We start from the raw sequence: 23,137 nt of genomic DNA, 5'->3' as shown, positions 1-23,137 counted from the left end.
GGGAATTAAATGCAGCATCTCCAAGTTTGTGGATGACACGAAGCTGGGTGGCAGTGTTAGCTGTGAGGAGGATGCTAAGAGGATGCAGGGTGACTTGGATAGGTTAGGTGAGTGGGCAAATTCATGGCAGTTGCAATTTAATGTAGATAAATGTTAGGTTATCCACTTTGGTTGCAAGAACAGGAAAACAGATTATTATCTGAACGGTGGCCGATTAGGAAAAGGGGAGATGCAACGAGACCTGGGTGTCATTGTACACTAGTCATTGAAGGTGAGCATGCAGGTACAGCAGGCGGTGAAAAAGGCAAATGGTATGTTGGCATTCATAGCAAAAGGATTTGAGTACAGGAGCAGGGAGGTTCTACTGCAGTTGTACAAGGCCTTGGTGAGACCGCACCTAGAATATTGTGTGCAGTTTTGGTCCACTAATCTGAGGAAAGACATTCTTGCCATAGAGGGAGTACAGAGGAGGCTCACCAGATTGATTCCTGGGATGGCAGGACTTTCATATGAAGAAAGACTGGATCGACTAGGCTTATACTCACTGGAATTTAGAAGATTGAAGGGGGATCTTATTGAAACGTATAAAATTCTAAAGGGATTGGACAGGCTAGATGCAGGAAGATTGTTTCTGATGTTGGGGAAGTCCAGTTTAAGGAGGGGTCACAGTTTAAGGATAAAGGGGAAGCCTTTTAGGACCTAGATGAGGAAAAACTTCTTCACAGAGAGTGATGAATCTGTGGAATTCTTTGCCACAGGAAACAGTTGAGGCCGGTTCATATTTAGGAGGAAGTTAGATATGGCCCTTGTGGCTAAAGGGATCAGGGGGTATAGAGAGAAAGCAGGTACAGGGTTCTGAGTTGGATGATCAGCCATGATCATACTGAATGGTGGTGCAGGCTCAAAGGGCCGAATGGCCTACTCCTGCACCTATTTTCTATGTTTCTTTGTTCCTATTGTCCCATGTACTGATCCATGCTCTAAGTTCATCACCCTTACCCATAACACTCCTATCTTTAAAATATACATACCTCAAATTATCTGACTCATCATAACTGTTATGTCAATTTTGCCTTTCAATACTTTTCCTGACATCAACTTTCTGTCCGATCCTTCCTTTACTGACCTGGAGCTCTGATTCCTAGCCCCCAGGAAAACTAGTCTAAATTCCCTCAAGAAGCATCATCAAACCTCCTGGCCAGTTTATTGGTTCTCTGCCTGTTCAGTTGTAACTTATCCCTCTCGTAGAGGTCACCCCTTCCCCAGAGAAGGTTCCAAGGATCCAGGAACTTGATACCCTGCCCCCCTGCACCATCCCTGCTGTCACTCATTCATCCATGCTATCACCCAATTTCACTTACACTAGCCTATGGCACCGGGAGTAATCTGGGTATTACAACCCTGGAGGTCTTTCTCTTCAACCTTTTTCCTAATTCTATATACTCACAGAATAAGACCTCTTCTCTTTTTCTGCCTGTGTCATTTGTGTCATGCACCATGACCTCTGGCTGTTCCCCATCCCCCTGAAGCATATGCTGCGGCCACTCTGATACACCATGGACCCTAGCACTTGCGAGGTACTACACCATTCTGGTGACTCTTTTGCAGCCACAAAAACTCCTTTCTGTCCCTTTAACTTTCTAGTCCTCTATAACTACCACACTGCCTGGCTTTACCCTTTGCTGTTGAGGCTCAGGGCCAGCCACAGTACCACCAGTCTGGCAACTACTGCCGTGATCTGATGGGTCATACTCCCCAGCAGTGGACAATGGAGGACACTTGTTGCTGAGGGGAATGGACACAGGGAAACCCTGCATTGACTCCTTAATCCCCTTACCCCTCCTGGTGGTCACCCATTTACTGTCTGAAGCCTGTACTCTGGCTGTGACCATCTCTTCAAAAGTTTTGTGTGTAACATCTTCAGCCTTCCAAATGATCCTGAGTACATCTAACTCCTTGACCCAGTCAGTCAGATGCTGAAGTTGAGTGCACTTCCTACAGATTTAGCCATCAGAGAAACTGTCAGGTATCCCAAATTCCCACACCTGATAGGAGAAGTGTTCCATTCTGACTACTCATACCAAAGAGAAAAAGCCTTGCCTTTTCTTAACTGTGCCTCTGCTTGTTCAAGCAAAAGACTTCACACTATCACTGGCACACTCCAACAACAGCCACTTCAGACAATGGCTGCTCCGCTTGAGGCTATCCTCCTTTTATTTGCAGCTTTGGTAGGGCTCTGATGGCACCATTTTCCATGCCTGTGCAGTTCAAAAGGACCCACCTTGCCCAAATTTTCTCCTTTTACCATCTTTCCTGACTTCCATAGGGCTCTGACCCAATACACACTCCTCTTGCCTGTTAAAAATGGATGATTTAAATGGACTTCCTCTATTCTGATGCTGTATCTTCTTGTCTTAAACATACCAACCAATGGAAACATCCTCTCCAGATTCACTCTACTGAGATCTTTCAACATTTGATAGGTTTCAATGTGGTCCCCCCACATTCTTCAGAATTCCAGTGATACAGGCTCAGGGCCATCAAATGCTCTTCATATGGAATAATATTTGTCAACCTCCTTTGAACCCACTCCAATATCAGCACACTCTTTCTTAGATAAAGGGTCAAAAACTATTTACAATACATCAAATGAGGCCTCACCATAAAGCATCAACATTACATCCTTGCATTTATAGTCTATTCTTCTCAAAATGAATGTTTACATTGCATTTGCCTTCCTCACCACTAACTCAAATTGCAAATTAACCTTAAGGGACTCCCAAGTCCCTTTGCACTTCAAATTTTTAAATTTTCTCACTACTTAGAAAATAGTCTACACTTTTATTTCTTTTACCAGGGTGCATGACCATACACTTCTCCACACTGTATTCCTCTGCCACTTCTTTACCTACTCTTCTAATGTGTCTAAGTCCTTCTGCAGCCCCTCTACTTTCTCAACCTTACCTGCTCCTTCACTAATCTTTGTATCATCTGCAAACTTGGCCATAAAACCTTCAATTCCATCATCCAAATCATTGACATATAATGTAAAAGGAACACAGACCCCAGTAGAACACCAGTAGCCACCAGCAGTCAAACAGCCAGTGCTCTATCCATACCAGTACCTTTCCTCTAATACGATGGGCTCTAAGCAGCCTCATGTGCAGTGCCTAGTCAAAGGCCTTCTGAAAATTCAAATACACAACATCTACAATTTCTCCTTTATTTAGTCCGCTTGTTATTCAACTGATTTGTGAGGCAAGGTTTTCCCTTGAGGAAACCAGGCTGACTTCAGCCTACCTTAACATATGCCTCTTCTCCAAAACCACATCCTCAATGATCGACTCAAACATCTGCCCAAGCACTGAGATCAGACTAACTGTCCTATAATTTCCTTTCTTCTGCCCCTCTCCCTTCTTGAAGATTGGAATGATATTTGCAATTTTTCAGTTCACCAGAACCACGCCAGAATCCATTGGTTCTTGAAAGATCATTACTAATGCCTCCAGAATCTCTTCATCCACCTCTTTCAGAACACTGGGGTGTATACAATCTGGTGCAAATGACCTATCTAACATTAGACCTAGTAATGAAAACTTTACTCAATTCTGCCACATGACACCCTCAAACTTCAGGCATACTGCCATTGTCTCCCACAGTGAAGACTGATGCATAATTAATATTCAGTTCATCCACCATTTCCTTGATCTGTAAAGGAAACTCACAAGATAATTTTCCAGCACTCCCATATCTACTCGCCTCTCTTTTACACTTTATATATCTGAAGAAACCTTTGGTATCCTCATTATTATTGCTAGATTACCTTGTATTCCATCTTTTCTTTCTTTATGACTTCTTAAATTTGCCTTCTGTTGGTTTTTAAAACCTTCCCAATCCTCTGATTACTAACTCAATTTTTCTCTATTATATGCTCTCTCTTTGACTTTTATCTTGGCTTTGACCTCATGCCAGCTATGGTTGCATCATTCTGCCTCAGAATACTTCTTCTTTGGAATATATCTATCCTGTGCCTCCTGAATTGCTGCCAGAAACTCCAGCCATTGCTGCTCTGCCATGATCCCTGCCAATGTTCCTTTCCATCAGCTTTGGCCAGATCCTCTCTCATGCCTCTGTAATTCCCTTTACACCACTGTAATACTGAAATGTCTGACTTTAGCTTCCCTATTGCAAATTCAGAGTGAATTCTATCATATTATGATCATTGGCCCCTAAGGGTTCGTTTACATAGAAACCTCGAAAACCTAAAGCACAATACAGCATCTTCGGCCCACAAAGTTGAGCTGAACATGTCCTTATCATAGAAATTACCTAGGATTACCCATAGTCCTTTACTTTTCAGAGCTCCATGTACCTGTCCAGGAGTCTCTGAAAAGACCCAATCGTATCCGCCTCCACCACCATCGCTGGCAGCCCATTCCACGCACTCACCACTCTGTGTAAAAAACTTACCCCGGCATCTCCTCTGTACCTACTTCCAAGCACCTTAAAACTGTGCCCTCTCATGCTAGCCATTTCAGCCCTGGGAAAAAGCCTCTGACTATCCACACAATCAATGCCTTTCATCATCTTATACCTCTCTATCAGGTCACCTCTCTTCCTCCATCGCCAAGGAGAAAAGGCCAAATTCACTCAACCTATTCTCATAAGACATGCTCCCCAATCCAGGCAACATCCTTGTAAATCTCCTCTGCATTCTTTCTATGGTTTCCACATCCTTCCTATATAATGAGACGACCAGAACTGAACACAGTACTCCAAGTGGGTCTGACCAGGGTCCTATATAGCTGCAACATTACCTTTCAGCTCCTAAACTCAGTCCCACAATTGATGAAGGCCAATGCACCGTATGCTTTCTTAGCCACAGAGTTAACCAGCACAGCAGCTTTGAGTGTCCTATGGACTCGGACCTCAAGATTACTCTGATTCTCCACACTGCCAAGAGTCTTACCATTAATACTATATATTGCCATCATATTTGACCTACCAAAATGAACCACCTCACACTTATCTGGGCTGAACTCCATCTGCCACCTCAGCCCAGTTTTGCATCCTATCAATGTCCCACTGTAACCTCTGACAGCCCTCCACACTATCCACAACACCCACAACCTTTGTGTCATCAGCAAATTTACTAACCCATCCTTCCACTTCTTCATCCAGGTCATTCATAAAAATCACGAAGAGCATGGGTCCCAGAACAGATCCCTGAGGCACACCACTGGTGACCGACCTCCATGCAGAATATGACCCATTTACAACCATTCTTTACCTTCTGTGAGCAAGCCAGTTCTGGATCCACAAAGTAATGTCTCCTTGGATCCCATGCCTCCTTGCTTTCTCAATAAGCCTTGCATGGGGTACCTTGTCAAATGCCTTGCTGAAATCCATATACATGACATCTACTGCTTTACCTTTCTCAATGTAGAACATAGAATAGTACAGCACAGTACAGGCCCTTCTGCCCACAATGTTGTGCCGACCCTTAAGCCTTGCCTCCCATATAACCCCCAACTTTAAATTCCTCCATATACCTGTCTAGTAGTCTCTTAAATTTCATTAGTGTATCTGCCTCCACCACTGACTCAGGCAGTGCATTCCATGCATCAACCACTCTCTGAGTAAAAAACCTTCTTCTAATATCCCCCTTGAACTTCCCAACCCTTACCTTAAAGCCATGTCCTCTTGTATTGAGCAGTGGTGCCCTGGAGAACAGCGCTGGCAGTCCACTCTCTATTTCTCTTAATATCTTGTATACCTCTATCATGTCTCCTCTCATCCTCCTTCTCTCCAAAGAGTAAAGCCCTAGCTCCCTTAATCTCTGATCAAAGTCCATACTCTCGAAACCAGGCAGCATCCTGGTAAATCTCCTCTGTACCCTTTCCAGTGCTTCCACATCCTTCCTATAGTGAGGCGACCAGAACTGGACACAGTACTCCAAGTGTGGCCTAACCAGAGTTTCATAGAGCTGCATCATTACATCGCGTCTCTTAAACTCTATCCCTCGACTTATGAAAGTTAACACCCCATAAGTTTTCTTAACTATCCTATCTTCCTGTGAGGCAACATTTAGGGATCTGTGGACATGTACCCCCAGATCCCTCTGCTCCTCCACACTACCAAGTATCCTGCCATTTATTCTGTATACTGCCTTGGAGTTTGTCCTGCCAAAGAGTACCACCTCACACTTCTCCGGGTTGAACTCCATCTGCCACTTCTCAGCCCACTTCTGCATCCTATCAATGTCTCTCTGCAACAATCCTCTACACTATCCACAACACCACCAACCTTTGTGACATCTGCAAAGTTGCAAACCCACCCTTCTACCCTCAGATCCAGGTCGTTAATAAAAATCATGAAAAGCAGAGGTCCCAGAACTGATCCTTGTGGGACATCACTAGTCACCGCCCTCCAATCCGAATGTACTGTGTCCACCATGATCCTCTTCATTCTGCATGCAAGCCAATTCTGAATCCACCTGGCCAAACTTCCCTGGATCCCATGCCTTCTGACTTTCTGAATAAGCCTACTGTGTGGAACCCTGTGTTGATGTGTTTGATCACATCTTCAAAAAATTCAATTAGGTTTGTAAGGCACGACCTGCCTTTCACAAAGCTATGCTGACTATTCCTAAAGTAAACACGAGGAAATCTGAAGATGCTGGAAATTCAAACAACACACACAAAAAGTGCTGGTGGAACGCAGCAGGCCAGGCAGTATCTATAGGGAGAAGCGCAGTCGACATTAAGGGTCTCGGCCCAAAACGTTGACAGCGCTTCTCCCTTTAGATGCTGCCTGGCCTGCTGCATTCTACCAGCATTTTTTTTGTGTGTTGCCTGACTATTTCTAATCATTTTATGTCTCTCCAAATGTTCATAAACCCTGCCTCTAAGGATCTTCTCCATCAACTTACCAACCACTGAAGTAAGACTCACTCACTGGTCTATAATTTCCTGGGTTATCTCTACTTCCTTTCTTGAATAATGGAACAACATCTGCAACCCTCCAATCCTCTGGAACCTCTTCCGTTCCCTTTGATGATGCAAAGATCATTGCCAGAGGCTCAGCAATCTCCTCTTTCTTAATATCTACATGTTCAAGCTTTACAGTCTGCTGTAAGTTATCCCTACAATTGCCAAAATCCTTTTCCGTGGTGAGTACTGAAGCAAAGAACTCATTAAGAACCTCTGCTGTCTCCTCTTGTTCCATACACACTTTTCCACTGTCACACTTGATTGGTCATATTCTCTCATGTCTTATCCTCTTGCTGTTCACATACTTGTAGAATGCCTTGGGGTTTTCCTTAATCCCATCTGCCAAGGCCTTCTCATAGCCCCTTCTGGCTCTTTTCATTTCTTTCTTAAGCTGCTTCCTGCTAGCCTTATAATCTTCTAGATCTCTATCTTTACCTAGTTTTTTGTACCTTTTGTAAGCTCTTCTTTTCTTCTTGACTAGATTTACAACAGCCTTTGTACTATGTGGTTCCTGTACCCTACCATCCTTTCCCTGTCTCATTGGAACATACCTACGCAGAACTCCACACAAATATCCCCTGAACATATGCCACATTTCTTCTGTACATTTCACTGAAAACATCTGTTCCCAATTTATGCTTTCAAGTTCCTGCCTGATAGCCACATATTTCCTTTTACTGCAATTAAATGCTTTCCTAACTTGTCTGTTCTGATCCCTCTCCAATGTTATGGTAAAGGAAATAGAATTATGATCACTATCTCCAAAATGCTCTCCCACCAAGAGATCTGACACCTGACCAGGTTCATTTCACAATACCATTTCACATTTCACAATGCCTCCTCTCGTAGGCATACCTACATATTATGTCAAGAACACACCTAACAAACTCCACCCCATCTAAACCCTTCGCTCTTGGGAGATGTCAATTGATATTTGGGAATTTAAAATCTCCCACCACGACACCCATATTATTATCATACTTTTCCAGAATCTGTCTCCCTATCTGCTCCTCGATGACCCTGTTACTATTGGGTGGTCTATAAAAAACACACAGTAGAGTTATTGACCTGATGAAGGGTCTCGGCCCAAAACGTTGACTGTTCGTTTCCATGGATGCTGCCTGACCTGCTGTGTGTTGTAAGACTCCTTCCTGTTCCTAACTTCCACCCACAGAGACTCTGTAGACCATCCCTCCATGTCTTCCTCTTTAAGCTTTTTGATCAATTCCTTGTTCATTGCACAGCATCCAATCCAGAATAGCTGATCACAGAGTGGGCTCAACCACAAGCTGCGCTAAAAAGCCATCTCAAAGCCATTCTATAAATTCCCCTCTTTGGATTCAGTATCAACCTATTTTTTCCAATCTACCTGCATATTGAATTCCCCATGACTACTGTAGCGTTGCCCTTTGACATGCATCTTTATTTTCCATTGTAACTTGTAGACCATATCTTTGCTACTATTCAGCTCTACTCACAACGATTCTACAGAGTATACAACTCTGAAATTCTCACTACATACTGCCTCTGTTTGACCCTTGATCCCTCTATGCAACTGTCAAAGATGTATTTTTTTAAAGGCTGCTTTCTCTATGGTTTGATTGTTTATTGAAACATATGCAGCAAGTCTACTGTGGGAGCAAGTTTGAGAAAAGAACATCATTAATGGGTATAGAATTACAGAATCATAGAAATGTACAGCATAGTACAGGACATTTGGCTCACAATGGTGTATAGATCATGTAAACTACACTAGAAACTTCCTAGATTACCCTGCCACATAGCCCTCTATTTTTCTAACCTCCATGTACCTATCTAAGAGTTTACTAAAAGACCCTATTGTATCTGCCTCTACAACTGTTGCTGGTAGTACATTCCACACACCTACCACTCTCTGTGTGAAAAACTTACCTCTGACATCCCCCTTGTATCCATTTCCAAGTACTTTAACACACCCCCTTGTGTCAGCCATTTCAGCCCTGGGGAAAAGCCTCTGGCTATCCATATGATCAATGCTTCTCATCATCTTATACACCTCTATCAGGTCACCTCTCATCCTCCGTCATTCCAAGGAGAAAAGCCCGAGTTTACTCAGCCTATTCTCATAAGACATGCTCCTCAATCCAGGCAGCATCCTTGTAAAACTCCTCTGCACCCTTTCTATGGTTTCCACATCCTTCCTGTACTGAGGAGACCAGAACTAAGGAAATATTCCAAGTGGTGTCTAACTAAGGTTTAGCTTTAACATTACCTTGCAGCTCTTGAAATCAGTCCCATGGTTAATACTAGAATGATTCCGGAAATGAGAGAGTTAACATATGAGGAACATTTGACCGTTCATGGACTGTACTCCTTGGAGTTTAGAAGAATGAGGGGGGACCTCGTAGAAACATTTTGAATGTTGAAAGGCATGGACAGAGTGGATGTGGCAAAGTTGTTTCCCATGGTGGGGAAGTCTAGTACAAGAGGGCATGACTTGAGGATTGCAGGGCACTCATTCAGAACAGAGATGCGAAAAAATTTTTTAGCCAAGGATGGTGAATCTGTGGAATTTGTTGCCACGGGCAGCAGTGGAGGCCGGGTCATTGGGTGTATTTAAGGCAGAGATTTATAGGTATCTGAGTAGTCAGGGCATCAAAGGTTATGGTGAGAAGGCGGGGGAATGGGACTAAAGGGGAGATTGGATCAGCTCATGATGAAATGGCGGAGCAGACTCAATGGTCCGAATGGCCGACTTCTGCTCCTTTGTCTTATGGTCTAATGAAGGGCATCACATCAATCTCCTTCTTAACAACACTGTCAATCTGCACAGCAGCTTTGAGTAACCTATAGACATGGACCCCAAGATCTCGCTGATATTCCACACTGTCAAGGGTCTAACCGTTAATACTATATTCGGTCTTCAAATTTGACCTACCAAAATGAACCACTTCACACTTATCTGGGTTGAACTCCATCTGCTACGTCTCAGCCCAGCTCTGCATCCTACTTATGTCCCACTTGGTGTGATATACTGCATCCGGTGCTCCCGGTGCAGCCTTCTATATATTGCTGAGACCCGAAGCAGATTGGGAGAATGTTTCGCTGAACACCTACACTCTGTCTGCCAGAGAAAACAGGATCTCTCAGTGGCCACACATTTTAATTCCACATCTCATTCCCATTCTGATATGTCTATCCATAGCCTCCTCTACTGTAAAGATGAAGCCACACTCAGGTTGGAGGAACAACACCTTATATTTCGTCTGGGTAGCCTCCAACCTGATGGCATGAACATTGATTTCTCTAATTTCCGTTAACGCCATCTTACCCCATCCCTTATTCATTTATTATTTTTTTCCCTTTTTTTTTCTTTTTCTTTCTTTTTCTCTCTTTTTCTCTCTCTCTGTCCCTCTCACAATCACTTCTTGTCTGCTCTCCATCTCCCTCTGGTGCTCCCCTCCCCCTTTCTTTCTCCCTAGACCTCTTGTCCCATGATCTTCTCCCTTCTTCAACTATGTATCTCTTTTGCCAATCAACTTTCCAGCTCTTAGCTTCATCCCTCCACCTTCCGTCTTCTCCTATCATTTTGGATCTCCCCTTCCCCCTCCCACTTTCAAATCTCTTACTATCTTTTCTTTCAATTAGTCCTGATGAAGGGTCTTGGCCCGAAATGTTGTCTGTACTTCTTCCTATAGCTGCTACCTGGCCTTCTGTATTCCACCAGCATTTTGCGTGTGTTGCTTGAATTTCCAGCATCTGCAGATTTCATTGTGTTTGATGTCCCACTGTAACCTCTGACAACCCTCCAGACAATCCACAACATCCCCAACTTATGTGTTATCAGCAATCTTATTAACCCACCCTTCTACATCATCATCCAGGTCATTTTAAAAAATCATAAAGAGGAGGCATTCCAGAACAGATCCTTGCAGAACACCACTGGTTACCATCCTCAATGCAGAATATGAACCTTCTACAACCATCCTTTGCCTTCTGTGGGCAAGCCAATTCTGGATCCACAAAGCAAGGTCTCCTTGGATCTCATGCCTCCTTACTTTCTGAGAACCTTATGAAATGCCTTACTGAAATCCATAGACACTACATCCACAGCTCTACTGTCATCAATGTGTTTTGTTACCTCCTCAAATTTTCTAGAGCTCAAACAGTATCAAAATATTTTTTCAAACTCACTCTTAGCAGATGTGCAAAGATGCCTATCTGATGAAAATCAGATAGATATTACTACTGCATGTATGGTAGCTAATTGTGATCTCTCTTCAAACATTATCTGCATAGCTGTTTACCACATAACATCCAGTATTTCTATCCTGTGTCAACAGCCTGGCTGTGATCAGAGTAGAAAAAACCACTGTGCTGACCACCAATGTCATCTGCTACAGTTATTTATACAAGTGTTAACTGGGTCAGAAGGTGATGTTTTCCTATATAACAATATAATATATAACCATATAACAATCACAGCACGGAAACAGGCCATCTCGGCCCTCCTAGTCCGTGCCGAACTCTTAATCTCACCTAGTCCCACCTACCCGCACTCAGCCCATAACCCTCCACTCCTTTCCTGTCCATATACCTATCCAATTTTACCTTAAATGACACAACTGAACTGGCCTCTACTACTTGTACAGGAAGCTCATTCCACACAGCCATCACTCTCTGAGTAAAGAAATACCCCCTCTTGTTTCCCTTAAACTTCTGCCCCCTAACTCTCAAATCATGTCCTCTCGTTTGAATCTCCCCTACCCTCAATGGAAACAGCCTATTCATGTCAACTCTATCTATCCCTCTCAAAATTTTAAGTACCTTGATCAAATCCCCCCTCAACCTTCTACGCTCCAATGAATAGAGACTTAACTTGTTCAACCTTTCTCTGTAACTTAAGTGCTGAAACCCAGGTAACATCCTAGTAAATTGTCTCTGCACTCTCTCTAATTTATTGATATCTTTCCTATAATTCGGTGACCAGAACTGCACACAATATTCTAAATTTGGCCTTACCAATGCCTTGTACAATTTTAACATTACATTCCAACTTCTGTACTCAATGCTTTGATTTATAAAGGCCAGCGTTCCAAAAGCCTTCTTCACCACCCTATCTACATGAGACTCCACCTTCAGGGAACTATGCACTGTTATTCCTAGATCTCTCTGTTCCTCTGCATTCCTCAATGCCCTACCATTTACCCTGTATGTTCTATTTGGATTATTCCTGCCAAAATGTAGAACCTCATACTTCTCAGCATTAACCTCCATCGGCCAACGTTCAGCCCATTCTTCTAACCGGCATAAATCTCCCTGCAAGCTTTGAAAACCCACCTCATTATCCACAACACCTCCTACCTTAGTATCATCGGCATACTTACTAATCCAATTTACCACCCCATCATCCAGATCATTTATGTATATTACAAACAACATTGGGCCCAAAACAGATCCCTGAGGCACCCTGCTAGTCACCGGCCTCCATCCCGATAAACAATTATCCACCACTACTCTCTGGCATCTCCCATCTAGCCACTGTTGAATCCATTTTATTACTCCAGCATTAATACCTAACGACTGAACCTTCTTAACTAACCTTCCATGTGGAACTTTGTCAAAGGCTTTGCTGAAGTCCATATAGACTACATCCACTGCCTTACCCTCGTCAACATTCCTCGTAACTTCTTCAAAAAATTCAATAAGGTTTGTCAAACATGACCTTCCACGCATAAATCCATGCTGGCTACTCCTAATCAGATCCTGTCTATCCAGATAATTATTAATACTATCTCTAAGAATACTTCCCATTAATTTACCCACCACTGATGTCAAACTGACAGGCCTATAATTGCTAGGCTTACTTCTAGAACCCTTTTTAAACAATGGAACCACATGAGCAATATGCCAATCCTCTGGCACAATCCCCATTTCTAATGACATCTTAAAGATCTCCGTCAGAGCTCCTGCTATCTCTGCACAAACTTCCCTCAAGGTCCTGGGGAATATCCTGTCAGGATCCGGAGATTTATCCACTTTTAAATTTCTTAAAAGCGCCAGTACTTCCACCTCTTTAATTTTCATAGGTTCCATAACTTCCTTACTTGTTTCCCATACCTTACACAATTCAATATCCTTCTCCTTAGTGAATACCGAAGAGTAGAAATCGTTCAAAATCTCTCCCATCTCCCTTGGCTCCACACATAGCTGACCACTCTGATTCTCTAAGGGGCCAATTTTATCCCTCACTATCCTCTTGCTTTTAATATAACTGTAGAAACCTTTCGGATTTACTTTCACCTTATTTGCCAAACCAACCTCTTATCTTCTTTTAGCTTTTCTAATCTCTTTCTTAAGATTCCTTTTACATTTTTTATATTCCTCGAGCAATTCCTTTACTCCATGCTGCCTATATCTATTGTAGACATCCCTCTTTTTCTGAACCAAATTTCTAATATCCCTTGAAAACCATGGTGCTTTCAAACCTTTAACCTTTCCTTTCAACCTAACAGGAACATAAAGATTCTGTACCCTCATAATTTCACCCTTAAATGACCTCCATTTCTCTATTACATCCTTCCCATAAAACAACTTGACCCAATCCACTCTCTCTAAATCCCTTCACATCTCCTCAAAGTTAGCCTTTCTCCAATCAAAAATCTCAACTCTAGGTCCTGTCCTGTCCTTCTCCATAATTATATTGAAGCTAATGCTATTGTGATCACTGGACCCGAAGTGCTCCCCAACACATACATCTGTCAGCTGACCTATCGCATTCCCTAACAGGAAATCCAACACTGCCCCATCTCTAGTCGGTACTTCTATGTATTGTTGCAAAAAACTATCCTGCACACATTTCACAAACTCTAAACCATCCAGTCCTTTTACAGAATGAGCTTCCCAGTCCACATGTGGAAAATTAAAATCTCCCACAATCACCACCTTGTGTTTACTACAAATATCTGCTATCTCCTTACACATTTGCTCTTCCAACTCACGCTCCCCATTAGGTGGCCTATAATACACTCCTATCAGTGTTACTACACCCTTCCCATTCCTCAATTCCACCCAAATAGCCTCCCTAGAACTGTCTTCCAGTCTTCCACTCGAACTGTCTTCTATTACAATTGCGATTATCTTCACTGCCAAACTGGAGTGGCCCATATATCACCTTGTCATGGTCAGTTTGATTCTCCACCCTTAGTCTCTCCTCCCATCTCTGCAGATGCCAGAATTTACAAATGAAGGCTTAAGGTTCTTCTGATGTTTTTTGTTGTGTAAGTTAGCTTTTCATGCCTTCCAGACAGATCATTCTACACACAAGTACATCAAAATAGTACAAGGAAAAACAGAATACAGAAAGAAGTGTTATAATTGCGGGGAAAGTGAATTGGATTGGTTTATTATTATCATATGCACAAAGGTACAGTGAAAAGCTTGTCTTGCATACTCTTCACAAAGATAAATTCATTATACAGTACATTGAGATAGAACAAGATAAAACAACAGAAGTAAGGTGTGACAAGAGTCCTTGATGAGGATGTTTTGGACCCAAATGCTGGTGTATCCAAGGCTAGGATCGAGAAATGGAATAAACTGGATTGAGGAACTGAACGCAAAACAAAACAATAGATGATATCTCTGGTTGGGTTTACAAATGAGCACAGAGGCTTCTTCTTCATCTGACTTTTAATGGTGGTTGGCAGTTCAACATAATGTTGCATTACTGCCACCAACTGGACTGGAGTGCCATGTAGAGAGTTGGAAAATAAAACCCCTACTAGTTCTTCATCAAGTGAAAACTAAATTATCCCAAAAAGCCTTATAGAATATAAATAATGAAAGACAATATTATGAATTAAATTAAAGCCACTTCCATAACTTGGTGAAGGGTTTTTCAATGAAAACTATGAACACCCAAAGATAGTAACGAAGCCTGCATTTGCTTTCTTTCAACCTTAAATGCTTCACATTGTAATATAATGTGTTCAACTGTTTCATAATGATGTAAAACCCTACACACGCCAGAGCGATGTTTTCCAACAAGATATAAGGAATATTAAACATAGTATACGCAATTCTAGGTCAAGTCAATATAATTCCTTCACTGAGCGCTAAGGCTCCATTCAGAGTGTTCTTTCAATATTCAGTTCTTGGCATCCAAAGCATGATTGCCAATTTTCAGGACTGTCCTGAATCTTTAAAGGGGCTGTGTCAGCTATCCATTCTCTGGAGAGTTAGAATGTCTAAACACCAGGAGCTGGCGCAGTTGGGTGCATGTTGTAACAGAAGGTGAGTAAAAAATTAGGGCAGGGTTCCCCTGTGGCCATTCACCACAGTAACAAGTATTATCCCTTTGGATACTGTTGGCAGTGGGGAGGTGAATGACCTATCAGGGTAAAGCAGCTGCAGCCAGGACAGTGGAACTGCGGCTGGCTCGGAGGCTCAGCAGGAAAGGATAAAGTCAGACAGAGCAGTAGTGATAGGAGACCTAATCATTGTGAAATTTGCTAATTACTGTAGAGACTCCATGTCCCAACGGGTAGCCTAGGTATCTGGTATCCCATTTTGTCCACTCACATATTTGTAGATTGAGAGTGAGACCAACAGCATGAATATTCCCCAAGACCCTGTGCAGATGATCCAGATGCTTTGAACACATCTGGCTGTAAACCACTTCATCCAGGTAGGCTGTACTGCTGTCCTCACAGAACTGGAGCATTGCTGCTCTACCTCGAAGAACAAAGTGCATCACAGTGAACTAAAACAGACCCAGGTGCATGCAGAAGGCAGTGAGGGGTTTTGATTGGTCATCCAGGGAACCTGCCAGTAAATTTTGCAAAGGTCCACTGTAGTAATTTAGTTTGCCTGTCCAATCCTTAAGAATAGGTCCTCAATGTGGGACTGAGGATAAGCGTCAAGAAAAGAAATGGCATTCAACTTCTGAAACCAATGCATATCCTTCGGTTGCTATCCTTCTTGGGGATGATAATGATAGGACTGCTCCACTCATTATTTGAAGGCCCGATGACTCCAAACTCCAGCATGGTTTGAATCTCATCCTGAAGGACCCCACAAGTCACTCTGGCAATCTGTAGCAGTGTTGGCATACTGATCCTGATGGAATGTTTTAGGACCTTTGTCAGCTCTGGACTCTGCTGGAACAGCTCAGGAAAGTCAGCTAAGACCTCTGCAGCTCTGTTGGTTGGCAGCCATTGAGATGGGAGAGGCTAACTTTCCCACGAGGTACCAGGACTTTTCAACCCCTTCCAATTCATCTTCATTGGATACATCATCTGTACAAATGTCAACAGAGGCTGGAGAAGGTGCCATTGCTGGAGTGACTTCTAGGCCTTTGGTTTCCTCCCTCACGCAGACTAGCATCCAAATTAAGCATAGAATGTAACCCAACCATTGCTTTGGTTTTAGCATGAGTCATGCAAAAATGCAAAACAGCATTATTCACTACTGGAGTGACAGATAGAGTGGCCAATTCTCTTCCTCATGTAACACAGGCAAATCTCTCCCTAGAATCATATCAACTGGTAGTTTCTCCAGTACCCCCATGTTCATCAAGTACTTATGGTCATCCTGCTTTATAGCAAGTTCTGCCAGTGGCTTAGACTTCCTGTCACCATGTACACACTGGACAGGTGTTTGGTGACTATAGTCAACACCAAAAACAGGGGCATAATTCAATAATTAATTACAGTGGCTACCAGAATCTAAAAGAGCTTTAATGGGTTTTCCATTAACTTTGACTATTATAAGCATAGATATGAGAAAATCTGCAGATGCTGGAAATCCGAGCAACACACAAAATGCTGGAGGAACTCAGCAGGCCAGGTAGCGTCTATGGAAAAAAAGTACAGTCAACATTTCAGGTCAAAACCCTAGGCTCAAAACGTCAACTGTACTTTTTTCCATAGCTTCTGCCTGGCCTGCTGAGTTCCTCCAGCAATCTGTGTGTGTCACAAGGTTAATTCCTGGGATGTCAGGACTGTCTTTCGCAGAGAGGTTAGAGAGACTGGGCTTATACACGCTGGAATTAAAGAGATTGAGAGGGGATCTGATTACAACATATAAGATTATTAATGGATTGGACAAGATAGAGGCAGGAAATATGTTCCAGATGCTGGGAGAGTCTCGTACCAGAGGGCATGGTTTGAGAATAAGGGGTAGGTCATTTAGGGCAGAGTTAAGGAAAAACTTCTTCTCTCAGAGAGTTGTGGGGGTCTGGAATGCACTGCCTCAGAAGGCAGTGGAGGCCAATTCTCTGGATGCTTTCAAGAAGGAGCTAGATAGGTATCCTATGGATGGGGGAATCAAGGGATATGGGGACAAGGCAGGAACCGGGTATTGATAGTAGATGATCAGCCGTGATCTCAAAATGGCAGTGCAGGCTCGAATGGTCTACTTCTGCACTTATTGTCTATAAGCATAGGCTTTTTGCCCTCACACTCTGCTTGTTTTCCTTTACCATGATTCTGTGCTGTATTTCTCTGTGCCTCTATGACCCCTCCAAATACAGGGACCTTACTATCACTTAATTCTGCTGTAGTTCTGTCGCGTCTGAATGGTGGGGCACGGAGCACAAGTGAAGGAGCAATTATTTCACCCTTGTCCAATCGTCGCATCACACCCATTTAACGTTTGCCACGCCTCCTAAATCTGGAGTGCAAGCACACGCACCTCTGTTGACCTACGTTTACGCCAGTCTTTGGTTTTGAGAAACACTCCTCTTCGCATCTTGCCTGAGCTCGCCCGCCATCCCGCACTGGTCCAGAATGGAGTACAGAAGTGATCAGATCCCAATGGCTCCTCGCACGGTTCAGGTGGTGCCTGACGTGCTCCCCGTCCGTGATCACCTGCCCTGGTCCATCTTCAACTTTCTCTACATGAATTTCTTCTGCTTGGGCTTAACTGCCATGGTGTTTTCGATTAAGGTGAGTAGGGATCAGTGATGGGATGACTGCAAACTGAAGGGAAAGAAATGTAGAGACGGGGATGGGTGACACTAGTCGGGGAGAAGCGAGGCTGGCAGTTCGGCTCGGAAAGAGGAGACACGGGGATGCAGAGAGAAGGTCCAGCGGGAAGAGGTGACTACCGCTGGGAGGAACCTTCGCCAGTTAAATCCTCATCGGGGGCAGCCCTGGGAATGAAGTGCTGATGAAAAGTTCGCAGGACAGTCAAATCCACCGGGCGCCGAAGCTCCTGGAATCTCCGCCCGTTATCAGTATAAGGGGGAATTAAATCATCATCAATATCACTGACCAAAAAAAAAATTCAAAGACTGTTGCTTATAACCATATAACAATTACAGTACGGAAACAGGCCATCTCGGCCCTTCTAGTTCGTGCCGAATGCTTAGTCTCACCTAGTCCCACTGACCCGCACTCAGCCCATAACCCTCCATTTCTTTCCTGTCCATATACCTATCCAATTTTGCTTTAAATGACAATACCAAACCAATACCAAGTTTCTTTATTCAGGGAGTGGTAGCTGTGTGGAATGAGCTTCCAGTAGAAGTGGTGGAAGCTCATTCCACACAGCTACCACTCCCTGAATAAAGAAATTCCCCCTCATGTTACCCTTAAACTTTTGCTCCCTAAGTCTCAACCCATGTCCTCTTGTTTGAATCTCTCCTACTCTCAATGGAAAAAGCCTATCTCCGTCAACTCTATCCCTCTCATAATTTTATTCCTCAGAATTTTTTTGTTTGTTTATGTTAAATTGCTTGAAGCTGAACACAAATATAATTTCAGAATACTTGTCTCAACTAGGAATTTGGCAAATAATTATTTTTATTTATTAAGTATAATACTCAGAGTATTATATATCTAGTCACCCCTTATGCATGGTATGCACATGTATTTTTCCCTCAGTCTCAGGTTCAGCGCAGTATCCTTGCTGTTCTTAGTAATGTGCTCTTCTGGACCGAGACCTCAGATGTTGTTCCCGGGATTTGTTGACGCCACTCTCCCAGTCTAAGTGTAACAGCCCCAAGTGCCCCTGTTACCACTGGGATTACTCTGGCTTTAACGTTCCACATCCTTTCTATCTGCTCTTTCAAGCCCTAGTTTTTCTCCAGCTTCTCACAATCTTTCTTTCTGATGTTACAGGATTGCCACATTTATTACTATTGCTTTCTTCCATTCCTTGTCCAGTATTACTATGCCTAGTTGGTTGGCCAGTACCTACTTACAGTCTGTATTTGGAAGTTTCACAGGATCTTAGCTCTGCCATTCTCCACTACCTTCTTGGGTGTTTCCCATTTGGACTTGGGAGTGTCCAATCCATACTCAGCGCAGATGTTCCTGGACACAATTCCTGCAGCTTGGTTGTGCCATTTAGTGTATGCTGTTCCTGCCTGCATCTTGTACCCTGCTATTTACTGGATGGTTTCAGCAGATTCCATGCACAGTTTGCATCTTGGATCTTGTCCCCTGTTCCTATTGCTCTTCTGCTCAGTGCCAGTTCTTGTGTGGCCATGAGAGGTTCATCTGTGCTGTCCCTCAGCCCTATCGTTTCCAGCCATTGGTAGGATTTTCTTATGTCAGTCACCTCTGATATCTGGTGATGATACATCCAGTGCACTGGCTTGCCCTGCTATGGCTTCTAGTCCTCTGGCTCTGCCTCACCCACTTCCATTTCCATATCCCCTGCCTGCTGTCTGAGGTATTCTCCTAGCTGGTCATCCTTAGCGGCCATCTTCCTGACATACTCAGGGATGTTTCGCATTTCTTCCAGGACTGTGGCTTTGACAGTTCCAAGTCTACACCCTCCTTTATTTTGGTGGGTGCATAGTCGAGTGACGTTGGACTATGGATGGAATCTTCCATGTATTGTTAGAAGTTTCTGGGTCTTGATGTCAGTGGCTTCCAGTTCATTCCTTGGACAACACATTATTGTGGCTGGGTATCTGATGACTGGTAGGGTGAATGTGTTGATGGTTCTGACCTTGTTCTTCCCATTCAGCTGCCTCACTCCTCAGAGATAGTTAGAACCTTTCTTGCATCCTCACCATGGCTTCTGTGCCTCTGCAGTATCCCCAGGTATTTGTAACTGTCCTGTACATTTGGTAGGGTGCCTTTAGGTAACTTTACTCTTTTTCAGTCTTTATGAGTTTGCCTCTTTTCATCCGGCTGCACTTTTCAAGTCCAAATGATATCCTGATGTTTCTGTTTTACACCCCTTTCAGCTGGATTTGTGAGTCAATGTCTCTTTCATTTCTGGCATACAGCTTGATGTCACCCGTTTACAGGAGGTGGCTGATGGTCACTCCACTCTTGAACCTTGACCCATATCTACTCTTTGAGATGATCTGGCTGAGGTGGGGGGGATCAGCGTTTGAATATAATTACTTTTATTGAATGGAAACACTGGGATGGTATTTGGCCTCAAGGATGCCAGGGTCAGGGATTTCACAGATCAGGTTCATGGTATTCAAAGGTGGCAGGATGAACAGTCAGAAGTCATGGTACATATTGGCACCAATTGACATTGATAGAAAAGGTAAGACGGTCCTGAAGAGAGAGTTTAAAGGAGCTGGGTAGAAAGCTGAAAAACAGGACCTCCAGGATAGTACTCTCTGAATTGCTACCCTTGTCACACACCACTGAGGGTAAGAATAGGATGACTTGGCATGTGAATGTGTAGCTGAGGAACTGGTGCAGGGGCAGGGACTCAGACTTATGGATCATTAGGATCTTTTCTGGGGAAGGTATGACCTGTACAAAAGGGATGAATTACACCTGAACACGAGGGGAACCAATATCCTTACAACCAGGTTTGCTTAGAGTTGTTCTGGAGGGTTTATATTAATTCGACAAGGAGGTGTTTTAACAGGGTGATGGTGCTGAGAATGACAGAGTTGGTTTACAAACAGAGGAAGTGTGTAGTGAGACTTCTAACAAGGAGAGGCAGATGATAGGCCAAAATTGTAGTCAACATGTTGAGTTGTAATGTAAAAGGTGGACAAAATCGAAAAAGGTGATGATTACAGGACTGTAGGTATATTTGAATGTGTGCTGTGTACAGTATATGGTAGGTGAACTTGTTGCACAGTTACAGATTGACATGTATGACATGGGTATCACAGAATGGTTGAAAGAAGATTATAGCTGGGATTATAGCTGGGAGCTTAACATCCAAGTGTACACATTGTATCAAGAAGACAGGCTAGTAGGCTGTTCCGTTTTTCCCCTCCTCAGCCCCACTCCCCAACCTTCTCCTGTCATGGTTTTTCGTGCCTCACAAATGACTAGGAGATGCAGAAGATTCTTCAAGAAGGGTTAAACTTTAATTTGCAAATCAAAGCTGAGACAGTCATTGAGCTAGTCGCTGATTGCCCACCGATCTCCGGACACAGCATTTTTTATAGTATTTGTCCAGTTGTATTAGCATATGTAATCGATCTATAGTTGCGTATTACACGTATTACACATACATCCTGTCCCTATTGTTCCTATCAATTGGCTTAATCATGTTCTTATCTACATCTCTTAGCTACCTCTCATTAACATAGCATGTCTTCTACATTTTTAAGACTTCAGTCTCCTACCAAATTGGGTACATGCATAGCAAATAATAAACTCAGAACTGAGCAATGTTCTAATCTACATTTCTTTAGCTCTTTAGCTACCTCTCACTAACACACCATTGTCTTCTACATTCCTAAGATTTCATTCTACTAGATTGAGTACATGCATAGCAAACTGACTATATAGTTTTGGTTACACAGCAAATGATACAAGTTTTATACTCCATAATATTTTTATACTCCAATACTCCCTGTAATCTTTGATGTCATGTCCAATCCAGAACCTATCAAGCTCTGCCTTAAATACACCCAACAATCTGGCCTCCACAGCTGCCCGGAGTAATAAATTCTACAAATTCACCATCCTCTGGTTAAATAAATTTCTCAGCATCTTTGAAATGGATGCCCCTCTATCCTGAGGCTGTGCTCTCTTGTCCTAGACTTCTCCACCATGGGAAACATCCTTTCCGGATTTACTCTGACTAGGCCTTTCAACATTCAAAATGTTTCAATGAGATACCCTCTTATCTTTCTGAATTCCAGTGAGCACAGATATGATAACCTTTTTATTCCCAGAATCATCATTGTGAATCCTCTGAATCCTCTCCAGTGCCAGCACATATTTTCTTAGATGAGGAGCCCAAAACTGTTCACAATACTCTGGGTGAGGCCTCACCAGTGCCTTATAAAGCCTCAGCATCATATCCCTGCTCTTGTATTCTAGACCTCTTGAAATGACTGCTAACATGGCATTTGCCTTCCTCACCACAGACTCCACCTGTAAGTTTTCCTTCAGGGTGATCTGCACAAGGACTCCCAAGTCCCTCTACATCTCAGATTTTTGGATTTTGTGCCCATTTAGAAAATAGTCCACATATTTATTTCTACTACCAAAGTGCATGACCATGCATTTTCCAACATTATATTTCATTCGCCATTCTCTTGCACATTTTCCTTTTCTGTCTAAGTCTATCTACACCCTATCTGTTTCCTCAACAATACCTGCCCCTCCACCAATTTTCAAATCATCTGCAAACTTGGCAACAAAGCCATCTAGAAGGCAAATGCAATGTTGGTATTTATTTCAAGGGGACTAGAATATTACTTGGAGTACTGTGTGCAATTCTGTTCACCTCACTACAGGAAGGATGTGTATAGTATAGAGAGAGCGCAGAGGAGATTTACAATAATGTTGCCTGGATTGGAGTGCATGCCTTATGAGAGTAGGTTGAGTGAACTTGGCCTTTTCTCCTTGGAGTGTGACAGATCAGTGGTGACCGGATAGAGGTGTATAAGATGATGAGAGGCATTGATCATGTGTATAATCAGAGGCTTTTTCCTGGGGCTAAAATGGCTAATACTAGGGGCATAGTTTTAAGGTGCTTAGAAGTAGGTACAGGGGGGATATCAGAGCTTAGTTTTCCACACAGAGAGTGGTAAAAGAGAGTCTCTTTTAAGAGACTCTTAGATAGGTACATTGAGCTTAGAAAAATAGAGGGCTATGCGGTAGGGAAAATCTAGGCAGTTTCTAGAGTAGGTTACATGATTGGCACAACATTGTGGGCCAAAGGACCTATAATGTGTTGTAGATTTCTATGTTGTATGTTCTATAAAAGCAAGA

General features: G+C 43.0%; 1 protein-coding gene across 1 annotated transcript in view; it reads left to right on the top strand.

Annotated features, from left to right (window-relative positions):
* The first annotated feature begins 17,761 nt into the window (after positions 1–17,761).
* Positions 17,762–23,137, top strand: part of LOC132397464 (dispanin subfamily A member 2b-like) — a 93,334-nt gene continuing 87,958 nt past the window's right edge. The window contains exon 1 of the mRNA XM_059976295.1: positions 17,762–17,920. Coding sequence (XP_059832278.1) covers positions 17,762–17,920 — 159 coding nt within the window. The remainder of the gene's footprint in view (positions 17,921–23,137) is intronic.

Source organism: Hypanus sabinus, chromosome 7 (assembly GCF_030144855.1).
Source record: "Hypanus sabinus isolate sHypSab1 chromosome 7, sHypSab1.hap1, whole genome shotgun sequence".
Taxonomy (NCBI): Eukaryota; Metazoa; Chordata; class Chondrichthyes; order Myliobatiformes; family Dasyatidae; genus Hypanus; species Hypanus sabinus.
This window is presented reverse-complemented; position numbering and strand designations above follow the sequence as displayed.